Source organism: Carettochelys insculpta, chromosome 3 (assembly GCF_033958435.1).
Source record: "Carettochelys insculpta isolate YL-2023 chromosome 3, ASM3395843v1, whole genome shotgun sequence".
In the NCBI taxonomy this organism is placed as follows: Eukaryota; Metazoa; Chordata; order Testudines; family Carettochelyidae; genus Carettochelys; species Carettochelys insculpta.
The window spans coordinates 174,518,084-174,545,277 of record NC_134139.1 but is presented as its reverse complement, the minus strand read 5'-3'; the positions used below and the strand labels follow the sequence as shown (position 1 = coordinate 174,545,277).

At 44.1% G+C, this 27,194-nt stretch overlaps 1 protein-coding gene across 1 annotated transcript; it reads right to left on the bottom strand.

Annotated features, from left to right (window-relative positions):
• Nucleotides 1-251: 251 nt before the first annotated feature.
• On the bottom strand, nt 252-27,194 carry ALLC (allantoicase). The gene is given in 12 exon segments (XM_074989142.1): nt 252-404; nt 1,742-1,998; nt 2,666-2,672; nt 7,606-7,679; nt 10,071-10,226; nt 12,380-12,411; nt 13,473-13,576; nt 18,734-18,813; nt 20,929-21,054; nt 22,205-22,292; nt 25,642-25,692; nt 27,105-27,194. Coding segments are annotated over 12 exon segments (1,218 nt in total).

Below are 27,194 nucleotides of genomic sequence, written 5' to 3'. Positions count from 1 at the left end.
GTTTTGTTTCAAATGTATTTCAGCAAAAATATATGATGTTCATTACATTACTAAGAGTAGAGAAGTCTTTATATTATTGTGCAGCCATAATACATACAGAATTGTTGTAATTGAATTATTGTTGGGGAAAATATCCTGCTCAGTTTACTGAGTGTATACCATCCAATGAATATATTCAAGTTCGTATAACAGGAAAAATATGTGAAAATCCAGTCTGCAAGCCCTGAAGCCTTTTTTTAGTAAGTCCTTGTTCATTTGCTTGTATAGAACAGTCTCCGTGGGAAACCCCAGAGACGCATCCTACTTACTCCTCCATCAGGAATAATAATCAGTCTCACATGAGTGATCACATCTTGCATTTGCAGGGTAGTACCATCAAAGAAATGCCTCTTGTTAGGCTTAAGCTAAAACAAAAATGTAAGATAAAACTGGCATACTTCAATACTCCCTTTTAACAGAATAACTATTACTTATAGACTGAAGGGTGTAGATGTCCACTAAAACTTTCGTAGCAGATAAAATAGACATGATTCAGCTATGTGAAGTGGCTACACAATTCAAGAATCCAAAACAATCTATTTGTTATTTGACTTACTCAGACCTATCAACATGGGGCAACAACAGGGGCAATTGCCCAGCGACCCTCACTCTGTGCCACTCCAGGAAGTGGCCGTGTAGTCCCTGATAGTGGCTATCTATGCAGTGCCCCTGCCCCAAGTGTGGACTCTGCAGCTCCCATTGGCCGGGAACTTTGGCCAATAGGAGTTGTGGGGATGGTACCTGTGGGTAATGGCGTACAGAGGCCCTCTGCTCCCCCTACTTAGGAGCTGCTGCCAGAGGATATGCCGGTCACTTACGATAAGTGCTAACTACATCCTGCACCCCAAACCCTCACCCAAGTCTAGAGCCCAAACACCCTCCTCAAATCTGTACCTTGTACTCCTTCCTGCACCTAAACTCCCTCCCCAGCCTAGGGCCAACATCTCACACCCCACACACAAAGTCACTCCTAAAGTCTGCACCCTCTCCCACACCAAATCGCCCTCCCAAAGCCTGTACTCGGCACCCACTCCCACAGCCCCACCTGAGAGCCCTCACCCATTATCCAGACTCCCTCATCCCTTCCTGTACCCCAAATCCCTGTCCTTGCCTGGTGAAAGTGAATGAGGGTAGAGCAGAACAAGCAACAGAGGGAGGGTGCAGTGAGCAGAGAAAGGGCATCAGAGAAAAGGCAGGATGGGACGTAGCCACAGGGAAGGGGCAGGACAAGGTCTTGGGTTTACATGATTAGACAGTTGGCAGTCCTAGCAGATGAGCATCTGAAAGTCCTGACCATGCTACAAGAACATGCCCAGCAGGGCAGCTGGCAGATCCATGGGCGCCAGCCAACACAGACGTTGCCCAAATGTCAGGTGGCCCATGTCTGCACAGGCACAGATTGTGCATGTGTGGAGGCCCATTGACTGTTCTGCCCTGGGCCCAGAATTGCTGCCAGTGTGCCTAGACATACTCTATAATGCTTATCCATCCCCCAAGAAGACACAAAGAAACATTGTGAAAATAAGATCTGTGTCCAGTTTTGCTTACTATACTGTGTAGTGTTGTCCTGGTAGTGTTTTGAAATTCATCTACTCATATGAAAACCTCCAAAATGCTTTTTTAAAAGCATTTATTTCAACACAGCCAAAAGGCCATAGGCTAACACTCTGCAGTACTCGTGATCTAGAAATAAGAGCCTTACCTTTGTAGCAGAAAGCAAGGGGATCCATAATGGATTCTGTTTAAGGTTCCATTTCTGTGTTATACAATGTTTTTCTTCTTGTGGGTTCAGAACACAGGCCTCAAGTTTGCACATATCTGGAAAGTTACCTGATAGCAAACAGCACCGTGCTTTTGTTACATTATGGCTACTTCTACACTTTCCCTCTTCTTCAAAGGGGGCATGGTAATCAGGGTGCTGGGGGATTACTAATAAAATGCTGCGATGCATATGCACCACTTCATTAAGCAAATTCTCCCCCATGGCAACTTTGAAGTGTCAAACTTGGAAGGGTCAGCATGCATGCAGTGCCCACGCTACTTCAAAGTGCCTTTACTCCCCAAAATCCTCTAGCACCAGGGCCAGTTATGGAAAACATCCACTGAATAATTTATTCCATAAATTTTTCATTCATCATAAAATATTTGTTTTTTCCATACAACATTTTTTCTACAAACACTTGAAAACTACTTCTTGAAGGAATATGGTTTGACTCTTTGTGAAAATTGCTATAAAGTGCTCAGATTCTCCAATCCATTCAATCAGCTTTGCTTCAGACTTAAAGCCAGTGGGGGACTTCAATGGAATCAGAATTTTAATGCCAAAATTCCTATGGTCTTCAATTGAGCCAAGATTTTCCCCAATGAATGCCTTCAAAGATTCCTTCACTGCTGAGGAATCCTCCCCTGAGTTAGGGCAGCTAGTGGCTTTTATGCTGCTCCAGTACTGGTGCAGATGTGACCAGCTGTAGCCAGACAAAAGTCTCCCCCTTACAAGCCAGCTTGCTCGCCCCCCCCCCCCCCCCCCACAACACTGAGGTGCCTCACAAGCACACAGGGCATGGAAACAGCTGCTGACAGCACAGTCTTTGATGTCTCTCATTGAGGCCCGGATGTGCTAGCTCACCGTGACCCTGAAAAACAGAAAGTACAGATAAAAGGCTAACAGGCCAAACTGTCAACAAGGGGAGTGGGGAACCTCAGGAAATCACCCCAGCTGGCATTGATGGATTTGATGCACACACACATATCATCCCAGAAGAGGAAATCTCCGCCCCTGCAAAAGAATGTCCTGTACTCCCAAATTGCTTATCTCCTCTCTTACAAGTGCAAGTAAGAAATGCCCTTGTAACAAACTGGCGTCACAAAAGAGAGACCAGTATGATCTGGCACCATAGATAAGAAAGAGAATACGTAACCTAAAAGGGGTATAAAAGATGGGTCCAGCAGAACTCTAACTTTGAGTGCATTCCACCAACTACCTGCTGGTCGGGTCAGGTGATTGCCTCCCGAGGTCCACAACTGGGGATGCCCAACCTCGTATTCGTCTTTCCGCGGAACTGAGTGACCGATCCGGCTTGGCTATGCTGGTATCGAGAGACGCAGAGAGGGTAAGATACACCCATGCTAGGTCTCCGTTTGTTTGTGCACAGCTAAAGAATTAGAGCTCTGTAACTAGATGTCGTTGTATCAAGATATCATTGTGTTAGATGGTAACAGATATCTTTGTATTGGATTGTAACGTAACTTGTTAACACCTGTACTTTGCTAGCATATAAAAAGTAGACAATAGCCTTTTGTAACCACACGCTTATAACTGTAGCTTAAATAAACTTGTAACTAGTTAAGATCCAAGCCTGACTGCTGTTAACCCTTTTGTCACTGCAACACAGCTGGCACAACAAAAAGAACTTTAACCGTTTGGTTACTACAGCCTGGCCATAGGTAAGAGTGCTAGCAGGTCCCTGCTCTAACAGTAAAAAAACTGGGTTGCTTAGGACCCAGGGGAGTACCTCACGGCACATTACCTGGCCACCGGCTAACAGGCCCGCATCAAGGCGGGTGAGGAGACACCTCCAGTGCCCTTTGAGGCGCCCAAATGAGCGCTCTACCACCTGGCGCACGTGGTTCAGGTGCAGGTTGAAGCGCTCCTGGCTGGCTGACAGATGGCCCGTGTAAGGGTGCATGAGCCAGGGCCGGAGTGGGTATGCCGCATCTGCGATGACACAGAGGGGCATGGTGGTGTCCCCCACAGGGATCTCCCACTGGGAGATGTAGGTCCCCGCCTCCAGCTGGCGGCACAGGCCCAAGTTCCGGAATACCTGGGCGTCGTGGGTGCTGCCAGGCCAGCCCACATAAATGTCCAAGAAACAGCCCCGGCTGTCCACCAAGGCCTGGAGGACCACTAAGTGGTAGCCCTTCCTGTTTAAGTAGCGTCCTCCACTGTGCTCCGGGGCGCGGATGGGGATGTGAGTCCCATCCAGAGCCCCGAAGCAATTGGGGAAGCCCAGGGTGGCAAAGCCCGCGATGGCGGCATCCGGGTCCCCAAGCCTCACGAGCCTGTGGAGGAGCAGGGCGTTGATGGCGCAGACGACCTGCAGGGGAAGCACATGGGAGAGCACCAATGAGGGGTATGCAGGGTGTGTGTGGCCCTCCCCTCCCCGCCCCTGCCAGGGCTGCCTCCCCCTCCCCCCGTGGGTCCTCTTACCTCCATGAGGACAGCCCCGACGGTGGCCTTGTCGACGCCAAACTGCTGGCCCACAGATCAGTAGCTGTCTGGAGTGGCCAGCTTCCAGACAGCGATGCTGACTCGTTTTTCGACGCTGAGCGCACGCCGCATGGCGGTGTCCTGGTGCCTCAGTGTGGGGGCGAGCCACTGGCATAGCTCCAGAAATGTCTGCCGGCTCATCCGAAAGTTCTGGAGCCAGCGGTCATCGTCCCACTCTCCGAGCACCAGCCACTCCCACCAGTCGGTGCTGGTAGTGTAGCTCCGCAGCTGGCGGCGTGTGCGGCGGGGGGGTGGGGTGCTGCAGGGTTGGGGGTTGCATCCTCTTCCCCTGCGGGCAGCTCCTCCTCTGTGGCAAGGATGTGCTCAGCTGCCTCCTGCATGGCATGGAGCAGGGCGAGCACTGCTCCTACAGGGGCGGCTGGGTGGACCTCTGGCTGCTGCTGCTGGGGGTCCATGACTGCGTTGCTCGAGGTGTGCATGCCTATGGCTCTGCAGACCGTCTGCTGTGCAGGCTGCGTGTGTCTGGGAGGGGCCCGTTAAGGGAGCAGCTAGCTGTTGCCCCTGAAGCGCTAGTCTGCCGTGACCCTGTCTGCAGCTGTTCCTGGCACCCTTATTTCGATGTGTGCTACTTTGGCGTGTAGACGTTCCTTCGCAGCGCCTATTTCAATGTGGTGCTGCCCAACGTCGACGTTGAACATCGACGTTGCCAGCCCTGGAGGGTGTGTAGACGTTATTCATCGAAATAGCCTATTTCGATGTCGCTACATCAAAATAAGCTATTGCGATGAAGCGTGCACGTGTAGACGTAGCCTTAAAGAGAGAATTCACAAGAGATTTAGTATGCTTTATTTAGACAATGGCATACACAGTATGTTTGTAAAATTTGCTGACGATACAAAACTGGGAGGGGTTGGTAGTGCTTTGGAGGATAGGCTCATAATTCAAAATGTTCTGGACAAACAGGAGAGATGGTCTGAGGTAAACAGGATGAAGTTGAATAAGGACAAGTGCAAAGTACTCCCCTTCAGGAGGAACAATCAGTTTCACACATATAAAATGGGAAGTGAATGTCTAGAAGGGATCTAGGGGTCATAGTGGGCCAGAAGATAAATATGAGTCAAAGGTGTGACATTGCTGCAAAAGAGCAAGCATTATTCTGAGCTGTATTAACATAAGTTTTGTAAGCAAGCTATGAAAAGTAATTCTTCCATTCTATTCTGTACTGCTTAGGCCTCAGCTGGAGTATTGTGTCCAGTTCTGGACACCACATTTCAGGAAAGATGTGGAGAAACTGGAGACGGTCCAGAGAAGTGCAACAAAAACTATTAAAGTTCTAGAAAACATGACCTAAGAGGGACAACTGAAAGAATTGTTTGTTTAGTTTGGGAAAGAGAAGACTGAGGGGAGACATAACAGTTTTCAAATACCTAAATGGTTGTTACAAAAAGGAGGGAGAAAAGTTATTCTGCTTAACCTCTAATGGTAGGACAAGAAGCAATGGACTTAAACTGCAGCAAGAGAGGCTTAAGTTGGACATTAGGAAAAACTTCCTAACAGGGTGGTTAAGGGAGATTGTGGGATCTACAATATTGGAGATATTTAGAGCAGAGCAGAGCAGAGCAGATTGGATAGGCATCTGTCAGGGACGATCCAAATGGTGCTTGTCCTTCTACAGCCGTGTCTACACGTGCACGCTACTTCGAAGTAGCGGCACTAACTTCGAAATAGCGCCCGTCACGGCTACACGTGTTGGGCGCTATTTCGAAGTTGAAATCGATGTTAGGCGGTGAGACGTCGAAGCCGCTAACCCCATGAGGGGATGGGAATAGCGCCCTACGTCGAAGTTGAACGTCGAAGTAGGGCACGTGTAGACGATCCGTGTCCCGCAACATCGAAATAGCGGGGTCCGCCATGGTGGCCATCAGCTGAGGGGTTGAGAGACACTCTCTCTCCAGCCCCTGCGGGGCTCTATGGTCACCGTGTGCAGCAGCCCTTAGCCCAGGGCTTCTGGCTGCTGCTGCTGCAGCTGGGGATCCATGCTGCATGCACAGGGTCTGCAACCAGTTGTCGGCTCTGTGGATCTTGTGTTGTTTAGTACAACTGTGTCTGGGAGGGGCCCTTTAAGGGAGCGGCTTGCTGTTGAGTCCGCCCTGTGACCCTGTCTGCAGCTGTTCCTGGCACCCTTATTTCGATGTGTGCTACTTTGGCGTGTAGACGTTCCCTCCAGCACCTATTTCGATGTGGTGCTGCCCAACGTCGATGTTGAACGTCGATGTTGCCAGCCCTGGAGGACGTGTAGACGTTATTCATCGAAATAGCCTATTTCGATGTCGCTACATCGAAATAAGCTTCTTCGATGTAGGCTTCACGTGTAGACGTAGCTTATGAGTGCAGAGCGCTGGACTCGATGACTCTCAAAGTCCCTTCCAATTCTGATATTCTATGATTTTATCAATATGAAAAGTTATAACATAATTAATAGTTTCTCTTCAAAAAGAAACCCAAATTTAGAGGCAGAAAGTCGAAATTATGCTAATCTCAAGGTTTTAGTAAATAAAGTGAACTGAGGAAGTATTTTAAGAAATCCCTTGCAAGTGGCAAAAGCTGGCATTTCAGTTATTCCATGTGTAATTCTTATGGTAAGCATTCAACCTGCTTTTCGTTATTTGGGGCTCAATAATGGCAAAACCTTTTGAAGTGGCAAAACTCCTATTGACTGCAATGGATGCAGGATCAAGTCATTAATAGTTCACTTTCTTTAAACCTGCTTGCACATTGCTCAATACATATTATATTCTTTGACTTTATTATTTTATCTGTCTGTCTATCTGTTAAGAACCTGGATTCCAAACATGACAGCACTCTATTAGTAATCACCTCTCACCTTAACATAGTTCATTTTATTATCAAGAGAGGTTAAGAATTCTACTGAGACTGAAGGACAACAACTGGGGTGCCCCTGGAGTCTACTAGAAGTTTTGTCCGAAGACAGAGTGAAGTGGAGGAGACTTGTAGATGATCTATGCTCCACTCAGAGTACAAAGGTTTAAGTCAAGAGGTTAAGAATCCAGACACAGAGGATGAGGAACAGGAAGATCAGGTAGGGCCTAATAGCCTGGAACTAGACCTAGAAAATATATTTCAATACCACAATATGAGAGGCCACTCCCTCCTGGGAATACAAATCACTCTTCAAGAAAAAATTCTTCTGAGATTTCTTTTATATCTTCTCAAGTTTCACTAACACATGGACAAATATATACCTCTGAAAAGGAAGTATTTATAGAAAAATAATTGTAAACGTCTAAAATCAGAACTGTAACTTATTCATTCCTTACTTTTAAAACTGGTGGCCTGTCCAGTCTACTTGCTGTTTTCCAACCATCTTTCATGGATGTTGCTCTTCCTAGCCCTACAGAAAGAGGCAACTGCACTTTTAGCTCTTTATATATTTCAGTACTCACCTAATCCACTCTGCCATTTTCAAGGGATTAACATATCCTGTATTTATATTGCAGGTAGTGATTTGGTAATATGATGCTGATATTTTTCCTGACTTTTTTTCCTGACCCTCTGCTCCCTCTTCTTAGGTGCTTCTGTTCTTTCTTCTTCTTTACCTGAAACCAGTCCTCACCCCTTACTTCTTTTCCATCATTTTCCAGTATAGCTTCCAGCCTTTCGCTTTCAGTCTGTATTTCCAACTCTGTTCAGTCAGCTTGCCACCACACAAAGCTGGCCCTCAGTTCCAAGCCCAGCTCTTAGCCTCTCCCCTCAGCAGTAACTGACCCTGTCCCCTATCTGTTCCTTGGCTTGCCCTTTTTTTATGGCTTACTTTGTTCTCAGAGCTATCCAGCTGGTGAACTGATTACCTCATTATCTCATCCTGCTTCAACTTCCTACAAGTGCAAGTAATCCCTTCTATCCTTGCAAACCTAAAGTAACTAAATCCTGCCTATTCTGAGGGATTGTATACATTACATGTTATGTCAACATGATTTATGTAAACTGTACTGACATAAGTACCAGTACAGATAATGCTACATCTGCTGGGGAAGCTTCGCCAACTGACACAGCTACTTCTTGCATGGAGGTGGTTTTATTACAGTAAACCCTTGAGTTACGTGGAGGTTTCATTCCTGCAACCCCACATAACTCAAATTTTTTACGCAAGTCCAGACTTCTTTTGAGATGACCTGGTCCCCAGCTCCTCTGGTCTTGCAAAAATCAGGAAACTAGAGTGCCATGGAGCTGGGAACTAGGTGGCAACCTGGTTCCCATCTCCCCGCCACTTGTGGGACCTGGGAAATTGACCAGCCATGTGCTGGTCAGTTTCCCAAGTCCCACAAGTGTCAGGGAGATGGGAACTAGGCTGCTGCTTGGTTCCCAGGTCCCTGCCACTTAGGGGACCCAGGAAACTGACCAGCCATGAGCTCATCAGTTTCCTGGGTCCTGCAAGTGGTGGGGAGCTCGGAACCAGGCTGCCCCCTGATTCCTAGCTCCTTGCCACTCTGGGGACCAGGAAGCCATTCCTGTCAGGGATGGCAAGAGTCAGGTTGCTGCCCCTGACAGGCGTGGTTTTCCATGCCTGTCAGTGGCAGCAGTCATGTTAACCCGAGACATGCAACTTGGTTGTGCATATCTTGAAGGTTTACTGTATACTAATGGGAGAGCTCTCACCTGTGAGCATAGAGTGTCTTCACCAGATGTGCTACAGCTGCCTCAATGCTCAGTTCCAGTCCTTTGGCCTCTGTTGAGGCTGCCAGGGGTAATGGATTTTGAGATGTTGCCACTTCTCCATGGGGACATAGGCTGAGATCATCAAAAGAAAAGACAGATCATGTCCCCAAGAGCCAAATGTGGAGAAGTCCTCCGTACACGGGTTTCCCTTCTTCCATGTGGAAGGAAGGCTCTGGCACCTCCAAAGCACCATTCCTTCTCTCTCCCTGACTTTCTAGACACCTTCTCCACAATATCTGAGGTTAATGGGAGTGGGGATGGAATTTGGGAGGAGGCAAATCAATGGTGGAAATTGCTACAATCTACCCCAGCCCAGTAGAATTTCCTTGGAAGAATTAATACTGCCCCAGACTATTCACTATTTTACATAACATCCCTTTCTCCATTCCCAGAACACACCAGGATCCTTGTGAGCTACTTGAGGTCAACATGGAGTCCTACTGACAGGGAGCTACAGAGTGTGAGGGAAGACCATGCCTGGGAGTTCAGAACCTCTGTATGGGATGTACCCTGCAGATTCCAAGGTATCTGTATATCTGGTGCAGTGGAAGGCATAAAACCTACTTGTCTACAGGATACAGCGGAATGTCCCTGAGGAAATCCTTGCAGATTTCCCTTTTTAAAAAGCCCTTTCCCAAAGTTTTTGCCGCAGGAGAAGATAATCTGGGTTCTGGCTATAGAATGGGTCATTTAATTGTGACAATTTAAATTTACTGTTGACCCCTGGGCTAGAAGTGAAATCCTTGTTTACAGGTGGCTTTAAACATCATGGTCTATATAGAAGATCTCTCCTATCCTAAATTAAGTTAGCAAAGCAAATGTATTGAATTGGTAGGGTCATATAGCTATGTGGGCATGGCCCAGACCTGAGTTTTGTTTGAGAAAGGACCACAGGACTGCATCATAGTTCAGTAAATTCTACTTTAAACTAGTTATTGTGACCACTGGTGACCAAAGAGGGAGGTTTTTTATTAAACTACATAGGAGAATGATTGACGGACTTTATGCTGTGGATACAGTTTAATTTTAGTATTTAAAAACAGAAACCATAATGTCTTTAACTTACCTAGAATATTTCTTGGGTGGCCCAACTGAGCACTGCTAAACCCAACACAAATACCTCCATTCTCCATTGCCACCAAGTCATCCAGGTCATTCGGGCCAGAAGCTGACCAGTCTCTCTGCACAGCACCATACACTCTGAAATGTGCAATCCCGCCATCTGGCAAATAGAATTAAAGCGGATGCTTTTATATTTAAGAACGAATGCTTATATATAGTCAGAAACAAAGAACCAATGGCAAGTACAGATGGCAAGTACAGAATGTACATTCCTTATAAACTATAGACTTTGAAATGAAAGGAAAGAGTTTTGGTTTCAGTGTGAAAGCTGATTTCCACACAGAAGTTCTGTAGTTTATTATGTCATGAATAAATACCAAGGCCAATAGGATATCTGTACCATGTGTCAGTAAACCAATAACCCACACTGCAATAGTGTCTGAGAATAGTGTTCATCTCTTTCAACAACTGTGTAGAGTTGTAATTAATAAAATTCACTGAAAGTCAAAGGGCAAACCTGATTTAAAAAAATCAAACAATCTTTATAACAACACAGTTCTAGATATATTTCTGCACCTAGGCATACTTGGTCCTGCCACATGTGGTGGGGATGGATTAGGGAATCTCTTGAGATGCCTTCCAGCCTTACATTTCTGTGATTGCTCCAAAGTTACTTGTAGGAGTATGACTTCTCGTGAGCATAGCAGAAATGTGTTAAAAAGTCATATTATTATTTTAAATTCAAATGTAACAACTTACTAGAAAAGAAGCAATTGTTATACGTTGCATCCTTTATCCAAAGGGTGGGCAAAATACGGCCAGTGAGCCAGGTATGGCCCACCAAGCCACCAGAATTGGTCCACGGCCCAATGGGAACTTCAGCCAGGCTCCCTGCCTGCCCTATCCCCACATGCCCCTCAGAAAAGCCAACTGTGGGGCCATGTGCATCTGTGAACACTGAGAATCTGGGGGAGGCTTTGCACACTGCCCCCACCTCCAGCACAATCTTGCAGCTCCCATTGGCTGGTTTGAAAAACAGGTAGTGGATAAATTCCCCCTGCCTCCTTCCCCTCACGTCTGCAGAATTCAGAGCAGCACACATGGTCCCTGCAGCTGGCTTCTCTGAGCGGCCTGCAAGATCATAGTAGACAGAGAGCTTTGCTGAGGATCCTGCTGGGCTGTTGGCTGGGAGTCATCCAGGTAAGCATCTCCTGGCCAGAGTCTGCCTCTAGCATCCCAGCCTTTCCCTCCCACCCCCAATAACCGTAGCCCGTGTAAGCCAAACCCTCTACACCCCTGCTCTTGCACCTATACTCTCTCCCAGACCTGCACTCCAACCCCTGCCCAAGGTCATAACCATCACCCATGCCCTGGGTCACAATCCAAACTCTGAACTTCCTCCTGCAGTCCAGTTCCCTACCCCATGCCATAACTTCCTCCTTCACCCAAACTCCCTCCCAGGTCCCACATCCTCTCTTGCAACCCAAGCCCTTACCACAAGCTCCATTCCTGACCCCACACCTCCTCCATTAATATAATGGAAGAATACAGCCCTTGCCCAATTACCAAATTCTTGGAGTAAACGCCTCCCCACCAGTCAAAAATTATTGTCTATCCCTATTTTATCCAGATGCATATGCATTAGGAAATGTCAAACAGGCATCTGTCATGCCTATGGATTGGGCAGTTGTGCGTAATGGTTGGAACAGAGACAGACTATGAAGATCAGGCTAACCTCCAGGTGGGAAACTTGTTTGTAATCCTTTTGCTTTTGTTAAATTGCCTGCTTTGTATTCATAAAGATCATGCCCCGATTATAGACTTTAATGCCTATTGTTGTGTCTTGTTCCTGCTTGATAATCGCATTAACCACAAAGAGCAGCAAAACCCAATCCTCATATCTAGTTTTATACCCAACCCAGCACTTTGGTAGTGAATGTATTTCAAACTAAGTAGATACAGCAAGGTAGCAGTGTTAGTCTGTAGCTTCACAAAAACAAGCAGGCCTGTAGCACCTTAAAGACTAACATTTATTTGTTATGTAATGAGCTTTGGTGGGTAAGACCCACTTCTGAAAATCTGAAGAACTGGGTCTTACCCATAAAAGCTCATTACCTAATAAATAAATTTGTTAGTCTTTAAGGTGCAACAGGACGGCTTGTTATTTCAGATTAGTTTCTTCCTGTTCTGGTGGCAGCAGTAGGTATGATTAGGTAGACACAGAGACTGTCACAAAGCAGTTAAATACTGTAGGTCTCTCTCTCTCTCTCTCTCTCTCTTTCTTTCTGTGCATGTATATATACATACATTTACCTGGATAGATATTGAGCCTTACGTGAGTCCATCTGTAGCCAGACAAAGTCTCCCCCTTGCAAACCAGCTTGCTCGCTGCCCCCCCCCCGCCCACTGAGAAGCACACAGGGCACGGAAACGGCTGCTGACAGCACAGTCTTTGATGCCCCTCATTAAGGCCCAGATGTGCTAGCTCATCGTGACCCTGAGAAACAGAAAGTACAGATAGAGAGCTAGCAGGCCAAACTGTCAACAAGGGGGGGGAGCCTCAGGAAATCACCCCAGCTGGCATTGATGAATATGATGCGCACACAGCCATCCCAGAAGAGGAAGTCCCCGCCCACACAAAAAGAATGTCCTGTACTCCTAAATTGCTTATCTCCTGTCTTACAAGTGCAAATTAAGTAAGAATTGCCCTTGTAACCAACTGGCGTCACAAAAGACAGACCAGTACAATCTGGCACCTTAGATAAGAAAGAGAATATGTAACCTAAAAGGGGTATAAAAGGTGGGTCCAGCAGAACTCTCACTTTGAGTGCATTCCACCAACTACCTGCTGGTCGGGTCAGGTGATTGCCTCCCGAGGTCCGCAACTGGAGACACCCAACCTCGTATTCGTCTTTCCACGGAATTGAGTGACTGATCCAGCTTGGCTACTCTGGTATCGAGAGACGCAGAGAGGGTAAGATATACCCATGCTAGGTCTCCTTTTTTTTTGTGCACAGTTAAAGAATTAGAGCTCTGTAACTAGATGTCGGTGTATCAAGATATCATTGTGTTAGATGGTAACAGATATCTTTGTATTGGATTGTAACGTGACTTGTTAACACCTGTACTTTGCTAGCATATAAGTAGACAATAGCCTTTTGTAACCGCACGCTTATAACTGTAGCTTAAATAAACTTGTAACTAGTTAAGATCTAAGCCTGACTGCTGTTAACCCTTTTGTCACTACAACACAGCCAGCACAATAAAAAGAACTTTAACCATTTGGTTACCACAGCCTGGCTGTAGGTGAGAGTGCTAGGAGCTCCCTGCTCTGACAGTAAAAAACTGGGTTGTTTAGGACCCAGGGGAATACCTCACCGCACATTACCCGGCCACCGGCTGACACCATCTCTGTTTAGAACTGGAAGAAAAATAACTGTGGCTAGTATCAAGATATCCGGGTTGTAACTCTTTCATAGGAACCAGAAGAGTCCATTCATCTGAATTCATCTGATAACAAATATTAATCAATTAGTTGTTCAGGTCAAAGTGAAGGATATTCTTTTCAGTCCATATGTTTATTAATTAGGATTAATACAACCCAGTGTATTCTGATATATTTGAGCCCTTATTCCTCTAGTCTACACCATAGCTGTTAGAATCCCTTCATTAATTGCCTGTGTTTTACAGGTATGGTTGGGATAGTAGCTGCACACTAAGCTTCACAGTTCAGCACTTAATGTATTTCTAAAATAGCTACTTTGGGGATGAAGTAGCTGTCTTCAGAGAATGTTTGAAAGAAACGAGCCATTTCTGAGGATTCAAAACAGGAGGGGCATTCTTTAATTAAATGCATAGAGAAGTACTTTTTATTTTCCCAATTTTTCATTAAAAACCTAAATAAATGATGCCAATACAATGTTGAAGCTGAGATTTTAATTGCAAAACAAAAATGAAGTAAAGAGTTAGTGGGGTATATTCTGCTCTCAGTTATATTTGATGTCAATCTGAAGAAACTCCATTGATTTCAGTGTAGTGACTTTAGAGTTATACTTTTTGTAAATGTGGTACATATTCATAGAACAACCTTAAATCCATGTAATGCCACAAAAGCTTGGTGGGTCTGGTTCTGCAGCCCTTACTTAGGCAAATAGCCCATGGCATTCAAGGGAGGAAGAATGGATGAATTTTCATTCCCTGCTCTTCCACAGACATCCTCTGTGACCTTTAAGTCACCATTTTCAAAGTATGTTAAGTTCAAAACAAAACAGAAGTCAAATAGCACTTTAGAGACTAACAAAATAATTTATTAGGTGAGCTGTCATGGGACAGACCCACTTCTTCAGACCATAGCCATACCAGAACAGACTCAATGTTTAAGGCATAGAGAACCAAAACAGTAATCAAAGTTGACAAATCAGAAAAAAATTATCAAGGTGGGCAAATCAGAGAGCAGAGGGGCGCAGGGGGGGGAGTCAAGAATTAGATTAAGCCAAGTATGCCAAAGAGCCCCTATAATGTCCCAGAAAGTTTGCATCCCGGTTCAAACCACGTGTTAATGTGCCGAATTTGAATATGAAAGAGAGTTCAGCAGCTTCTCTTTGTAAAGCAGACTGATATCAGAGGGAGCCGTGCTAGTCTATATACTGTCAAAACAAAAAGCAGTCAGATAACCTTGTTATCCCCACCCTTGCTCTGGCCTATCTATACCTGGGCCTGCAGATTTCCAAGACCAGCATCTGATGAAGTGAGTCTGTGCTCACGAAAGCTCATGCTCAAAACTTTTCTGTTAGTCTATAAGGTGCCACAGGACCCTTTGTTGCTGTTACAGATCCAGACTAACACAGCTACGCCTCCGATACTTGTACCTAACCAGGTTACTCACAAAATCACAGGCACATTCTCATGCTCCTCTACTAACATCATATGCCAACAATGCCCAGATGCTTTGTATATTGGACAGACTTCAAACTCTCTCAGACAAAGAGTTAATGGGCACAAAACAGACATCAAAACATTCCTGATCCACAAACCCGTTAGTCTGCATTTTAATGGAGTGGACCATTCTGTTAATGACTTAAGAGTCTGTGTTTTATTGAAGAAGAATTTCCAGACTGCTTTACAAAGAGAAGCTGCTGAACTCTCTTTTATAGTCAAATTCGGCACATTAACACATGGTTTGAACCAGGATGCAAACTTTCTGGGACATAATAGGGGCTGTTTGGCATACTTGGCTTAATATAATTCTCGACTCCCCACCCCTCTGCTCTCTGATTTGCTCACCTTGATAATTTTTTTTTCTGATTTGTCAATGTTGATTACTGTTTTGGTTCTCTATGCCTTAAATATTGAGTCTGTTCTGGTATGGCTGTGGTGTGAAGAAGTGGGTCTGTCCCATGAAAGCTTACCTAAAAAATTATTTTGTTAGTCTCTGAAGTGCTACTTGACTTCTGTTTTGTTTTGATAGTATATAGACTAACACGTCTCCTTCTCTGTTACTGTGTTAAGTTCAGGTGTCTAAAGACTGCCAGGTAAAAATGGAGGTATCCAAAATGAGGCCACAATTATACAACAGAATCACTGGGACAAACTGGAATTATATAAAAAAGGTTTAGAGAATACTGGCAGATATAACTGGTGTTGCTTGAGTCCTTAACTCAATTCTTTCTTAATAAAAAGAAAATGTATTTGCTTCACTTAAATTATTGTAATTTTCAAAAATACAGTTTTATTTTTATTAAATAATTTTTTATTTTGGATTCCTTAAAAAGGTATTAAAATTCTCCCATTTAATTTTTTTTAGTAATTTTTGAAGGTGTATTTTTATCTTTGTCCCTATAAATTCTTATAATTTCCCATGTTTTAACAAAAAAGGCTTTAGTCAATTTGGTTTTCAAAAACATTTTCTTCTAGTTTTCACACCTTAAGTGCCAAAACAGCGCTATTCCAATTTTCTCCATTTTATCTCTTCTCTGTAGGGTTCATTGAGATCCAATCCTGTTCCAGGTTCCTCCTATTTTTCTGGCTCATCTTGGTTCAGACTCTTCCAACATTCACTCAGTTATGTCCTTTTTGAAGGCTGTATTTAATTTGGTGATTCTGTTTCTTTTCTATTTGGCTTTATGATAAGCAATCCCATTCCAGGCATATCCTGTTTTCCTGGTACAGTTAAACCTTTAAGTCATGATAAAAGGAAGCTGTATATGAATTTGGTGGTCTGACTCATACCATTTAGGAGGAGTTTTCAAACTTTAAGCATTCATATATCTGTGCCAAAACAGAGCACTCCTCCAGATTTCTCCTTTTATCTCTTTTCTGTACAGTTTATTGAGAAGCAATTCTATTCCAGGTTCTTTCTGTTTCACTGGCTTATCTTGATTCAGTCCAGGGGTGACTTTTAATTTATATTTCTTACATCTACTGTCATATCACATCCCCCTCATCCCCGCACTCCCCACCCCTGAGGGGGCCCTCAGGGAAGGAAGTTGGGAGGAAGACTTGTGGTGCAACAATGCCTGTAACAAATTTAGGTGTGGGGTTGAGTGCAGAGGGCTCAAGGCAGGCAGCTGGGGAGTGTTATGGCATGAGGGGACTTACAGGACAGGAGGGGAGGTTGTGGGGATGCAAAAATCAGGCAGGTACTTGGGAATGTGGGGGACTCAAGGCAGATGGCTGGGGGCTTGTAGGGGGTGCAAAAGTCAAGGCTGGGGAGTGAGGAGGCGACCAGGGTGGGGGGTTGATCAAGGTTGGAAGTAGGAGGGGTTCAGGGCGAGGAGCTGGGTGTTGGGGATACAGGTGTCCAGACTGGTGGGAAAGAAGGGGCTCAGAGCAGTGGGTGTGTGGGATTGCAGAAGTCAGGGTTTGGGAACAAGGAGGAGCTCAGGCCAGGGGGTGAGAGGTGTTGGGGTGCAGGAATCAGGGCTTGGGAGTGAGGAGAGGCTCAAGGCAGGGGGTTGGGAGTATGTGGAAGGGAGCAGGGGTCAAGGCAGGGGGCTGGGTGTACAGGGAGCTCAAAGCAGGCTCTGGTGTGTGGGGATGCAGGAGTCAAGGCAAGGAGCTGAGGGTGCAGGGGGCTCGGGGCAGGGGTGGGGGCTGGTGTGCATGGGGGGACATGCAGGGAGAGCTTTGGGGGCTGAAACTGCTTCCTGTTCCCCCTCCTGTCCCTGTCAGGGGGCAAGAGCAAAGTGCACTATTTGTCTGCCCCCTGCCCTCCCCAGCCAGAGGGAGAGAAATGCAGCAACCCACCCCAAACTTTCCCCTCTCTCCCTGACAGTGACAGAGGGGATCAGCAAGCAATGTCCTTGAACGAATTGGGGGGAGGGAGCCCTAACACCTCCCCCACCCTCCCTAAATGGCCTCCTGAAGGGTAGGAGGCTCGGAGCTGGGGCACTCCCGGACAGAAGGAGATGTGCTCTCAGTCAGTCCCTTTCACCTGCCTGGCTGCTTGCTGCTTAGCGCAGCAGCCTGTAGCAGAGCCCTGGAAGCTGGGCTGGGAGCATGCACCCTCTCCTCCTTGCAGCCAAGCGTCCCAGCTGGCTGCCTCTGTCTCACCAGAGTGGTATATCAGGGCACAACAGCTACTTTCACCTCTGTTTCAGTCTCATTCAACATTCACTGAGATAAGTCAATTTTCAGGGTTGTACTTGGTTTGTTGATTCTGTCTCTTTTCAGTTTGATTTTATGAGGAGCAATCCCATTCCAGGCACATCCCATTTGCCTGGCACAAGGAACCTTTGTTTGGCTTAAGTTATGATAAGGGGAATTTGTACATTGAACTTGGTGGTCTTACTGTTTAGGAGGAGTTCTTGATCAAACAGACAAGCTCTCTAAAATATACAGGAGATAACTAAACTGCCATGTGAACTAGATACTGCCCGTTAGTGGCCTGTTTATTTTTAAAAAATATAGTAAGTAGTTTGAGAACGCTTGAAACTAAAGGTGCCGGACCTGGAAAATGAAGTCCTATACCCAAAGCAGAGGGACAGCATAGACGCAAAATCTTCCCTCGGGGCCATGCCTATACTTACAAAAAACTTCAAAATGGCCATGCTAATGGCCAAATTGAAGAATACTAATGAGGTGCTGAAATGAATATTCAGCGCTTCATTAGCATGCCACTGGAAGTGCCGCAGTTCGATCGCCCACTGCTTGTCTACACGGGGGGTCCTTTTCTAAAGGACCCTGCCAACCTCAAAACCCCTTATTCCTATCAGCTGATGAGGCACTGAATATTCATTTCAGCGCCTCATTAGTATTCTTCAATTTGTATTCTTTGATTTGGCCATTAGCATGGCCATTTTGAAGTTTTTTAAGTGTAGACGTAGCCAGGCTGTCCTACAGTTATGTCTTAACACTATTTCAGAGGAGCCACCTTTAAGCGTGAAAGGATACTTTCATTCCCATGCCCAATAGATTATCCTCTTTGTTGACACAGCCATAGGAAATGTGCTTATTTAAAGTCATCAGCACAATTGTTGTTATGGACATCAGCTCACAAGGATCTGGATTCAGATTAACACTCATTTTAAAAACAGATCCCTGAAAAGTTATGAGAGTTCAACATTAACTCACAATCAAATTAGGCCTAATGCCAATGATGATCTAGAAGTAAAAGATTCCGTATCCCATTAGAATCTTAGGAACCACCCAGCCTCCAAAATAGTATACCTTCTTGACAGCTTGAAACTCTTCATCTGAAGCTGCAGTGCCTATTCTGTCGCCCCTTGAGCAAAACTCTGACAAATCCACTGCAGGAACAATATGAACACAAAGGCACACAGTCAGTAACTAGTATCGGAGGGGTAGCCATGTTAGTCTGGATCTGTAACAGCAACGAAAGGTCCTGTGGCACCTTATAGACTAACAGAAAAGTTTTGAGCATGAGCTTTCGTGAGCACAGATGAAGTGAGTCTGTGCTTACGAAAGCTCATGCTCAAAACTTTTCAGTCAGTAACTAGTGATCTTGAAATATATATTTTACACTGAAATGTATAGAACGACAGAAGCAACAACAAAAACACTATTTGGTCAGCTGAATAGTGAATGTGATCATTTTGTAAGAATACTTATTTTAAGTGTATCATGCCTATAAAAATATATGATCCTGAAAGTGAACAGGCAGTCCTTGACTGGGATGTTCTACTAATGATGAACAGCACCTCTGGCATTTGTGAATTAACACCCTAATTCAACTTATGGTGCTGGTTTCAACTTTACTATGCTCGGTCCTGCAATGAGGTGGATTGCGCTTCCAAGTTAGGATGTTCTGACATATGATGCAATTTTCAGGAGCCAATTGTGTTGTAAGCCATTTAGCTTAATTATTTCAATTTTTTTTTTTTTTGCTTTAAAATAGGTCAGATTTTTCTCTTTAAACCAAATGCAATCTCCTCTTCTACAGCTCCAGAGGAGTTCCTGGCAATGGACCCAGCTTAGTTCTGCTGTACAAAGGGAGAGCTGTGTAGATTATAATCAAGGAACACAGCAGAGATGTATAACATCGCGTAGAATGGAAGACCAGTCAAAGAACCCGTGTGACAACAGGCAGGGAAAGGAGGAGACAAAGTAAGGACAGGGAGCGGGAGAGCTTCTGGTAAAAGATTTGCTCCTACAAAGTTTTTCCCTGTCATTTGCTGTCAAAAGGCCACATACAAAGCCATGAATTCTTCTCCATTAATTTAAACAGAGCCATGTAAAGCCTGAGTACATCTGCTTGGCACCCAACACTGGCTGATTTGCTGGACTCTGGATTTAGCCCTAAATGGAGGATTTTCTTTCCCTAGGAACTAAACCATATGTAATCCTTTAAAATACAGTTTGTTATTAAGCACACATAATCCTGTGGGGCAAGTGATGTGAACATAGCTGTGTCTACACGTGCACGCTACTTCGAAGTAGCGGCACTAACTTCGACATAGTGCCCGTCGAGGCTACACGCGTCGGGCGCTATTTCGAACTTAACTTCGACGTTAGGCGGCGAGACGTCGAAGTCGCTAACCTCATGAGGGGATCGGAATAGCGCCCTACTTCGATGTTCAACGTCGAAGTAGGGACCGTGTAGACGATCCGCGTCCCGCAACGTCGAAATTGCCGGGTCCTCCATGGTGGCCATCAGCTGGGGGGTTGAGAGATGCTCTCTCTCCAGCCCCTGCGGGGCTCTATGGTCACCGTGGGCAGCAGCCCTTAGCCCAGGGTTTCTGGCTGCTGCTGCAGCAGCTGGGGATCCATGCTGCATGCACAGGGTCTGCAACCAGTTGTCGGCTCTGTGTATCTTGTGTTGTTTAGTGCAACTGTGTCTGGGAGGGGCCCTTTAAGGGAGCGGCTTGCTGTTGAGTCCGCCCTGTGACCCTGTCTGCAGCTGTGCCTGGCACCCTTATTTCGATGTGAGCTACTTTGGCGTGTAGACGTACCCTCGCAGCGCCTATTTCGATGTGGTGCCGCGCAACGTCGAAGTTGAACATCGACGTTGCCAGCCCTGGAGGATGTGTAGACGTTGCTACATCGAAATAAGCTATTTCGATGTTGGCTTCACGTGTAGACGTAGCCCATGTGATATAAAACAGTGAAAACAACAGCTATGTTCTCCCATCATTCACAGCCTTGGTCACCCATTGTTTCTGACACCACATTGCCAGAAGTGCTGGTTTCACAAGCTGATATTTCTAGGGACTACATCATTCCAAATATGACCATGTAATGTCTGAAATTTAACTATTTTGTCTACTGTATGAAACAAGTTATTGTGTTTAGCTCCCCACCACCCCCAAATAATAAGGTTCTAATATTAGCAATACAACATAAGGAGCAAATAGCTCTTCCTCCAGGGCATCTCAAGAACTTCTAGAAATTAATTTATTAATTACCTTGTGTCAAACATGCTGCCTGAATTGATACCCGAGGAGCACAGTTTCCAGCAAAGAAAGATGTGTTTACCTCAAAACCATGGATAATACCTGGCATTCCCAAATGGATAGTACACCAATCATGTCCTGAAAGACACACAACAAACTCCTTGTCTAATAAGCTTAATGTATCACTTCACCAATATTTAGAGTGCAGTCTGGTTTATAAATATGTTTATGAGCAGAACCCAAGTAGTTAACTTCAGATCCAGGTACAATCCCACACCACCACCAAAATTTGGAGATGTTCAGATCTGTGGTTTTATGTAATCAACTATCAAAACTATCAAAAAGCTACAACACATTTTAATTAATGTTTAAAGGAATTTGCATGTAATCAAAATGTGAAGAACTCCTTAATGACGCTAAGTACACTTGACAAATGGTTGTATAGCAGCACCTTGCTGATTGTTACGGTGGCATTTTGAAGAGTATTAAAGGTTTGAATTTTTAAAAGATGTGTGGTTTCTTAAGGTGTTAGAAAATCAAAGGTTAAGTTGACAGCTCTTTAATTACACAGTTGGCTATTTGGTTGGCCTTTCTCAAAATGTGAAGATTTATGGATTCAGACTTCGGATTCAGATCTGGGTTTCAAACCCCCAAAATTCTGAGTGTTCCTGTGCCTGAGAGATTGGTCCACACCATTATAAAAATAGGGGACATTTTAAAAAGTCAGACAAAGATCTAAGTCTGAATTTTGAATACCTCCACATGTGTAGTATTTTGATTTAATGTTTAGGTTAGGAGCCATCTCTATTCTGGAGTCAGCAGTGGAAGAAACAGAAACCTCTCCAAATCACTACAAGTAATATATGAAATACTTGTTCTGCAAGTGAAAACAAAACACAAAAGAATGGTTCATCCTAGATTACACCACAGAAGGACGTAAAGAACTCAAACTCCCAGGAAGTTTGTAAGCAGTTTCTGGAGCTTTTTAAGTATGTGTGACACTTATGAATTCATTTACTGCTTAAACTCTTACCGTTCAGTGGGACTGTGCAAATATGGAATGTCTGGATTCATATAGCTTTGATGAATCCTCGCCAGTAGTTTTAGTCCATGTGGTGGCTCAAATTTTCAAAGATTCATTTGGTTCATTCAGTCCCAACAACTTCTAGCTTATTGCTCTCAAAACTTGATGGCTTTATAAAGCCATCAGTCAATTTCTTCCCCTCCGCACATCTCTTCTTCAAACCCTGTAGTGTTACTATTTATTGAATGATATTAAGCGTATTACCTGGAGTCCTTTTCCTTCTTGTCTCCCATCCATCTATCCACTTGCCATAATCTGTAAATTCATCTGCTTTGAAAACTGGACTCTGTTTCTAAAAAGAAAATAAGATCAGTGGGTGATATTATGTCTTCACATGTACCGGTACAACTCCATTGACAGAATATAGTGAGAACAGAATTTTGACTAGAATAGAACATGTGGGTTTAAGCCACTTGACAGATTGTATTACTAAAGCAATATATAAATATTATTCCAGTCTCTAGAAAAATATCAGATGCATCAAACAATGGATTTATACTGATCTACTCCAGCTGGCTCCATGGGCCGGTATTTTTCTTTCAGTCCCTCATGTGGTATCAAACCACAGTAAACTCCCTGATTTTGGTGGGAGTTTTTTCATGTATAATGATTGTAGGAACAGTTTGCTAAACTTTTTTATGTTTTAAATGCAGTAGTTGAAATTCATCATAAATTCTAATTTGAGTTAAAATGTATTTTGAAGTTGCTTCTTAAAAAGGGAGGTGATCAGAGGAAGACTATGTGCAAAGCAAACTAATTAGGGTAACTAGTTTCAAAGTGGAGCTTGAAAGGTATACAAACAGGATTACATGGCAATGTAGTCGGCAAATGGCGGAAGACTGGACTCTGTGACGTAGGACATACCTTCCACTCCTCAGTTCCTATGTTCATGCTGTCATTTACCAGGTAATGAAGAGAAGTGGTATTTGAGGTGGAGGTGGAAATCCCACTAGATTCACTAAAATTGTTTTCACTGTACAACAATGCCTGAGTATATTTCAGAAGTTATTATTACAGAAGTAATGAGACAGCAATTGAAATAAATCAGTAATCAAGAACCAAAAAGTGTAGTAATCATAACCAAGCCTGTCAAATGTTTCCTTCCTCCACAAAATTTCAATTGTTTAATGTTTTGTCTTTCTGTGGTTAAAACAATGTCTTTTTAAAAAAAATGCAATGTTTCAACCAGCCCTGAGCACCACCCAGAGTACACCGCACCATGCCTCCCACCCACTGACGGGAAGCTCTAAGGGCTGCCCAGATTGTGCCATGCAGTGCTCCAGTGGCAATTTAAAAGGTCGGGGTCTCCAAATGCCACCACTGCCACAGTAGCAGTGATGGGAGCCAGGAGCCCCTGGCCCTTTAGAATCACTGGGCCTTAGGGCAGTTGCCACCATAGGTGGGCCAGTCTGTGGTGATACAAGTGGTGGGAGAGGCTAGCCAAAATACACCTTTGACAGGATTGTACTTGGGGGTGGTGGGGCATTAGCCCTCACACTGCTCAAATCTCCTCAACTACAATCTCTTTTTACTGCACTAGCTCAGTGGCTTTCATCCTGTGTTCTGTGGATCCTTGGGGATCTGCATTCTATGGCTAAGGTTTCCAAAGGGATCTGCACTGACATTTGAAATTTGCTGGGGGTCCACAAAAGAAAAAAACAAGTTGAAAACCACTGAAATAGTTTGATCAGAGCTGCAGAGGGTTTGTCTCCTCAACTCCCCGCTCTCAAAATGTGGACATAGCTTAAGAGTCAGACTCCTGCCTTGATGAGAATCTTTAGAGAAGGGAAAATCTCCTGCCTCATAATTATGCTTCTCAGAAGATATTATAATTTAGGATTCATGTTCACCCACCCATCTCCTGCAAAGTTTGATGGTAAGCCTATTTATTATTATTTATTTCTCCTGTTGTGCATTATCTCTTGTGCTTGACAATGCACAAACACACAGTAAAAAAAGAGTCACTGCTCCAAACAGCAATCCAGGCTAATGACAAGAGTCAGGGGTTGGACAAAACCAGCTAATGGGTGGGGTGTGCCAACCAACTTGTGGAACATGCCGCCATGGGAGGTTGTTAAGGCCAAAACTATAACTGGGTTCAAAAAAGCATTAGCCACGTTCATGAATAATAAGTCCATTAATGGCTATTAACTGAGATATTCAAGGCACAACCTCATGCTCTGCGTGTCACTAACTGTCTAGACCATGATTGGCCTGGTCAGGGTCAGTCTTCTGCATTTTGATTTTGTGTGCCTGGTAGAGGTGCACAAAATCAAACTATCTTGGATTGGCAGTCAACCCCTGTACTCCTCAATATTGTGAGGTGTAAGGGAGATCGATGAGAGAGTTTCTCCCATCAACCTCCCTCTGTGAAAACAGCCAGGTAAGATGATAGCAGATAAGTCAATTCTAGCTACACAACTGCCATAGCTAGAATTGTGCATCTACAATTGACTTAACTGCCTAGTGTAGACTTCTCCAAACTGACAGAAAGTAGGACTGGACAACAGAGGATGGGTCCCTTGGTTATTTCCCTGTTCTATTATCTACCTCTGAAGCATCTGGCACCAGCCAATCAGAAGACAGGATACTGGGATATACAGACTTTTGGTCACATGAAGCCTGGTCATCCTTATGTTTTCATAACAATGCAAGTCTGCTTTTGCATAATCAGTGCCCACAATGGAGTTTGCTTCCTTCGCAGTCATCTTTAGCTGGCGGTGTTTACCTCTACATCTTGATGTGTATTGTTCTGCCCTTCCGAGGCATTAATTTTTCAATGGTTGGCTTGATACTATTTGGTGAACTTTTGCTTCTTGCTAATTTAGGAGGTGACTGGAAAGTTCTAGGCATGAGAGTTATGTTCTGCACACAACTATCAATGGGGAGCAAAGGGCTCTTGTGCTTCTACCTACTGTCGCTGCCCTCAGGCAACTGAGGAAGCTCTACCTGTCTCAACTAGGGAACCAAGAACAAGCATTTTGCAAAGGGCAAAGCAAAATTACAAGTTAAGTAATTTTGCCATAAAGCCAATGGAATTCATTTCAATGTAACATATACACAACATTACAGAGACACGTTAGGGAGATGATTTATCATTTGAGGTTTATATTGTGACAGTGCCTAGATGACAACCAGCTCAGATCCATAGTGTGATTGGCATTTTTAAAACAAAATAAATTTCAATAATCAGGGCTTGCAGCTGAATCAGGGACCAGCTAACTCCACCTCCTGAGTAAGTAACCAAAGACCTGTAACTAAATCACAGTTGGCTAGGGCAGAATCACCTAATTGGCCAAATTCCGCCCCCGGCCAGTGAGCTTAGCAGACCTGCTTTTAAGATTAATTGCAGCAACAATGATCATGGGCTGTTCAAATTGTTTGTCCACAGCTGAGTTGGCTCCTTTAGTTGCTTATTCCCTGCCCTGCCTCACTACAAGTAACCCAGCTCTGACTTTCGACTGTGATTCTTTTCTTTTGTCTTAGGTTCTGACCACAGTCTCTGACAGCTGATGCTCACTCTGAATACTAGACATGACTGCCCACATCCTGGTCTCTGACAGTAAGTCTGTGCCTCTAAAGCCTGAAAGCTCTAAAAGTTCATGCAATCTTTCAGAGTGGTGAATGTCAAGTTACCATACCTTTAAAAGGTTCTCCGCAGGAGCAAAAAAATCATCAGTTGCAAATAAACTCTACAAAAATTAAAAAAAAAACAAATAATTATAGTAGATATACTTGTTTATTTCATTTCCTAGTGAAATGTGTTAAGCTATCACACTAAAAAGAAAATATTAAGGTGCCTAGTATCTTAGAGACATATACATATATGATCATATTTTTTATAAAATTGTTTTCTTTATATGCATTTCTCTTTTAGGCTCCAATCCTGCAATGAATCAGCACAGAACACCCTTGAATTCACTTGTTTGCTTGTGGATTGGGGCCTTAACACATCTTTCCAAATCTTTATTTACAAAATTTCTACCTACTGCTGTGATGCAGGAAAGGGTTTTATATATATATTTGTACATAACTGATGCTGCATACACCTGAAAATCCTTCATCTTCTTCAGTGGCTCTATACTTTCAGATTAGAAGAATTGTTATGAGTACTCAAATCACACAGTGCAGAAAAGCCAAGTAGACAAACTTTTTTTCATCACAAACCAGACCATAGCTGTCCTTCCACTGAGGATTCACACCTCCCCTTAACCAGACAAAGACATGCTGAGTTTGCTAGAAGCTCACATGGTGGCTGGTTGTTGCTGGTAACCAAGGGATGAGCATGCTGCTTTGATAGGGATCGTGAGATGTTGTATGTGAAGGGTTCTTTTCCTATTATGTGAATTTACAACTCATTCTCTAAGACTGACAAGGAAGGAGAACCTTCTTTATCTTGGGCAAGCACAGTGCCAAGCAGGATTGCTGATGACCCAAATGATGAAACGTGCAATGCAAGCAAAATGAAGCATATTGAGGAAAAGAACCATTGGCCACAATTTATCTTGCATCTGCAGGAAGTACATTCTTGCAATATAGTAATTAATACGTACACCAGTTTTGTCACCGAAGTGGAGATATAAGTGGAGTTTCTTTTCTGTCTTTCTATAAACTCAGCACAATGCATCATTAACACTATTACTACTGACTTGCCTTCCTTTGGAACATAGAAAACATACAAACCCAAACACTCATGACAATTTTCCCTGCTGCAGTGTGGATTCATCTCACTGGGTATATCTTGCTTTTTTTTCATTGGCTTTCTCCTACTTAGGTAAAAATTTTGTTGATTAAATCTTCAGAATTTGAACACTAGGAAATACTTTGTGTTCAAAGGATAGAACTGCAAATTAAGACTTGTTTGTTCTGTTCCTAGCTTGCAGAAGGTTTCCTGTGTAATCTTTGGCAAATCCTTTAGTTTCTCTGTCTCAGTTTTCCCATCTATAAAACGAAGATAAAATACTTAACACACTTGAATGCTGAGAGGCTTAATACATTGATTTCTGAAAAAAAAATGTAGGTCCTCAGTAGGAAATAGCTGTAAAAATGTCAAGTATAATTTGCACTAAAAGCACAATTTGTCTTTTTAATTGTATACCTTTACCTTTCATCCTACAGTGTCACACGCCAAGTCATGCAGGTGTAGAAAGTCAGGTAAAACTTGATTTTTTTCTCCTTGGAGATGAGCAGCCAT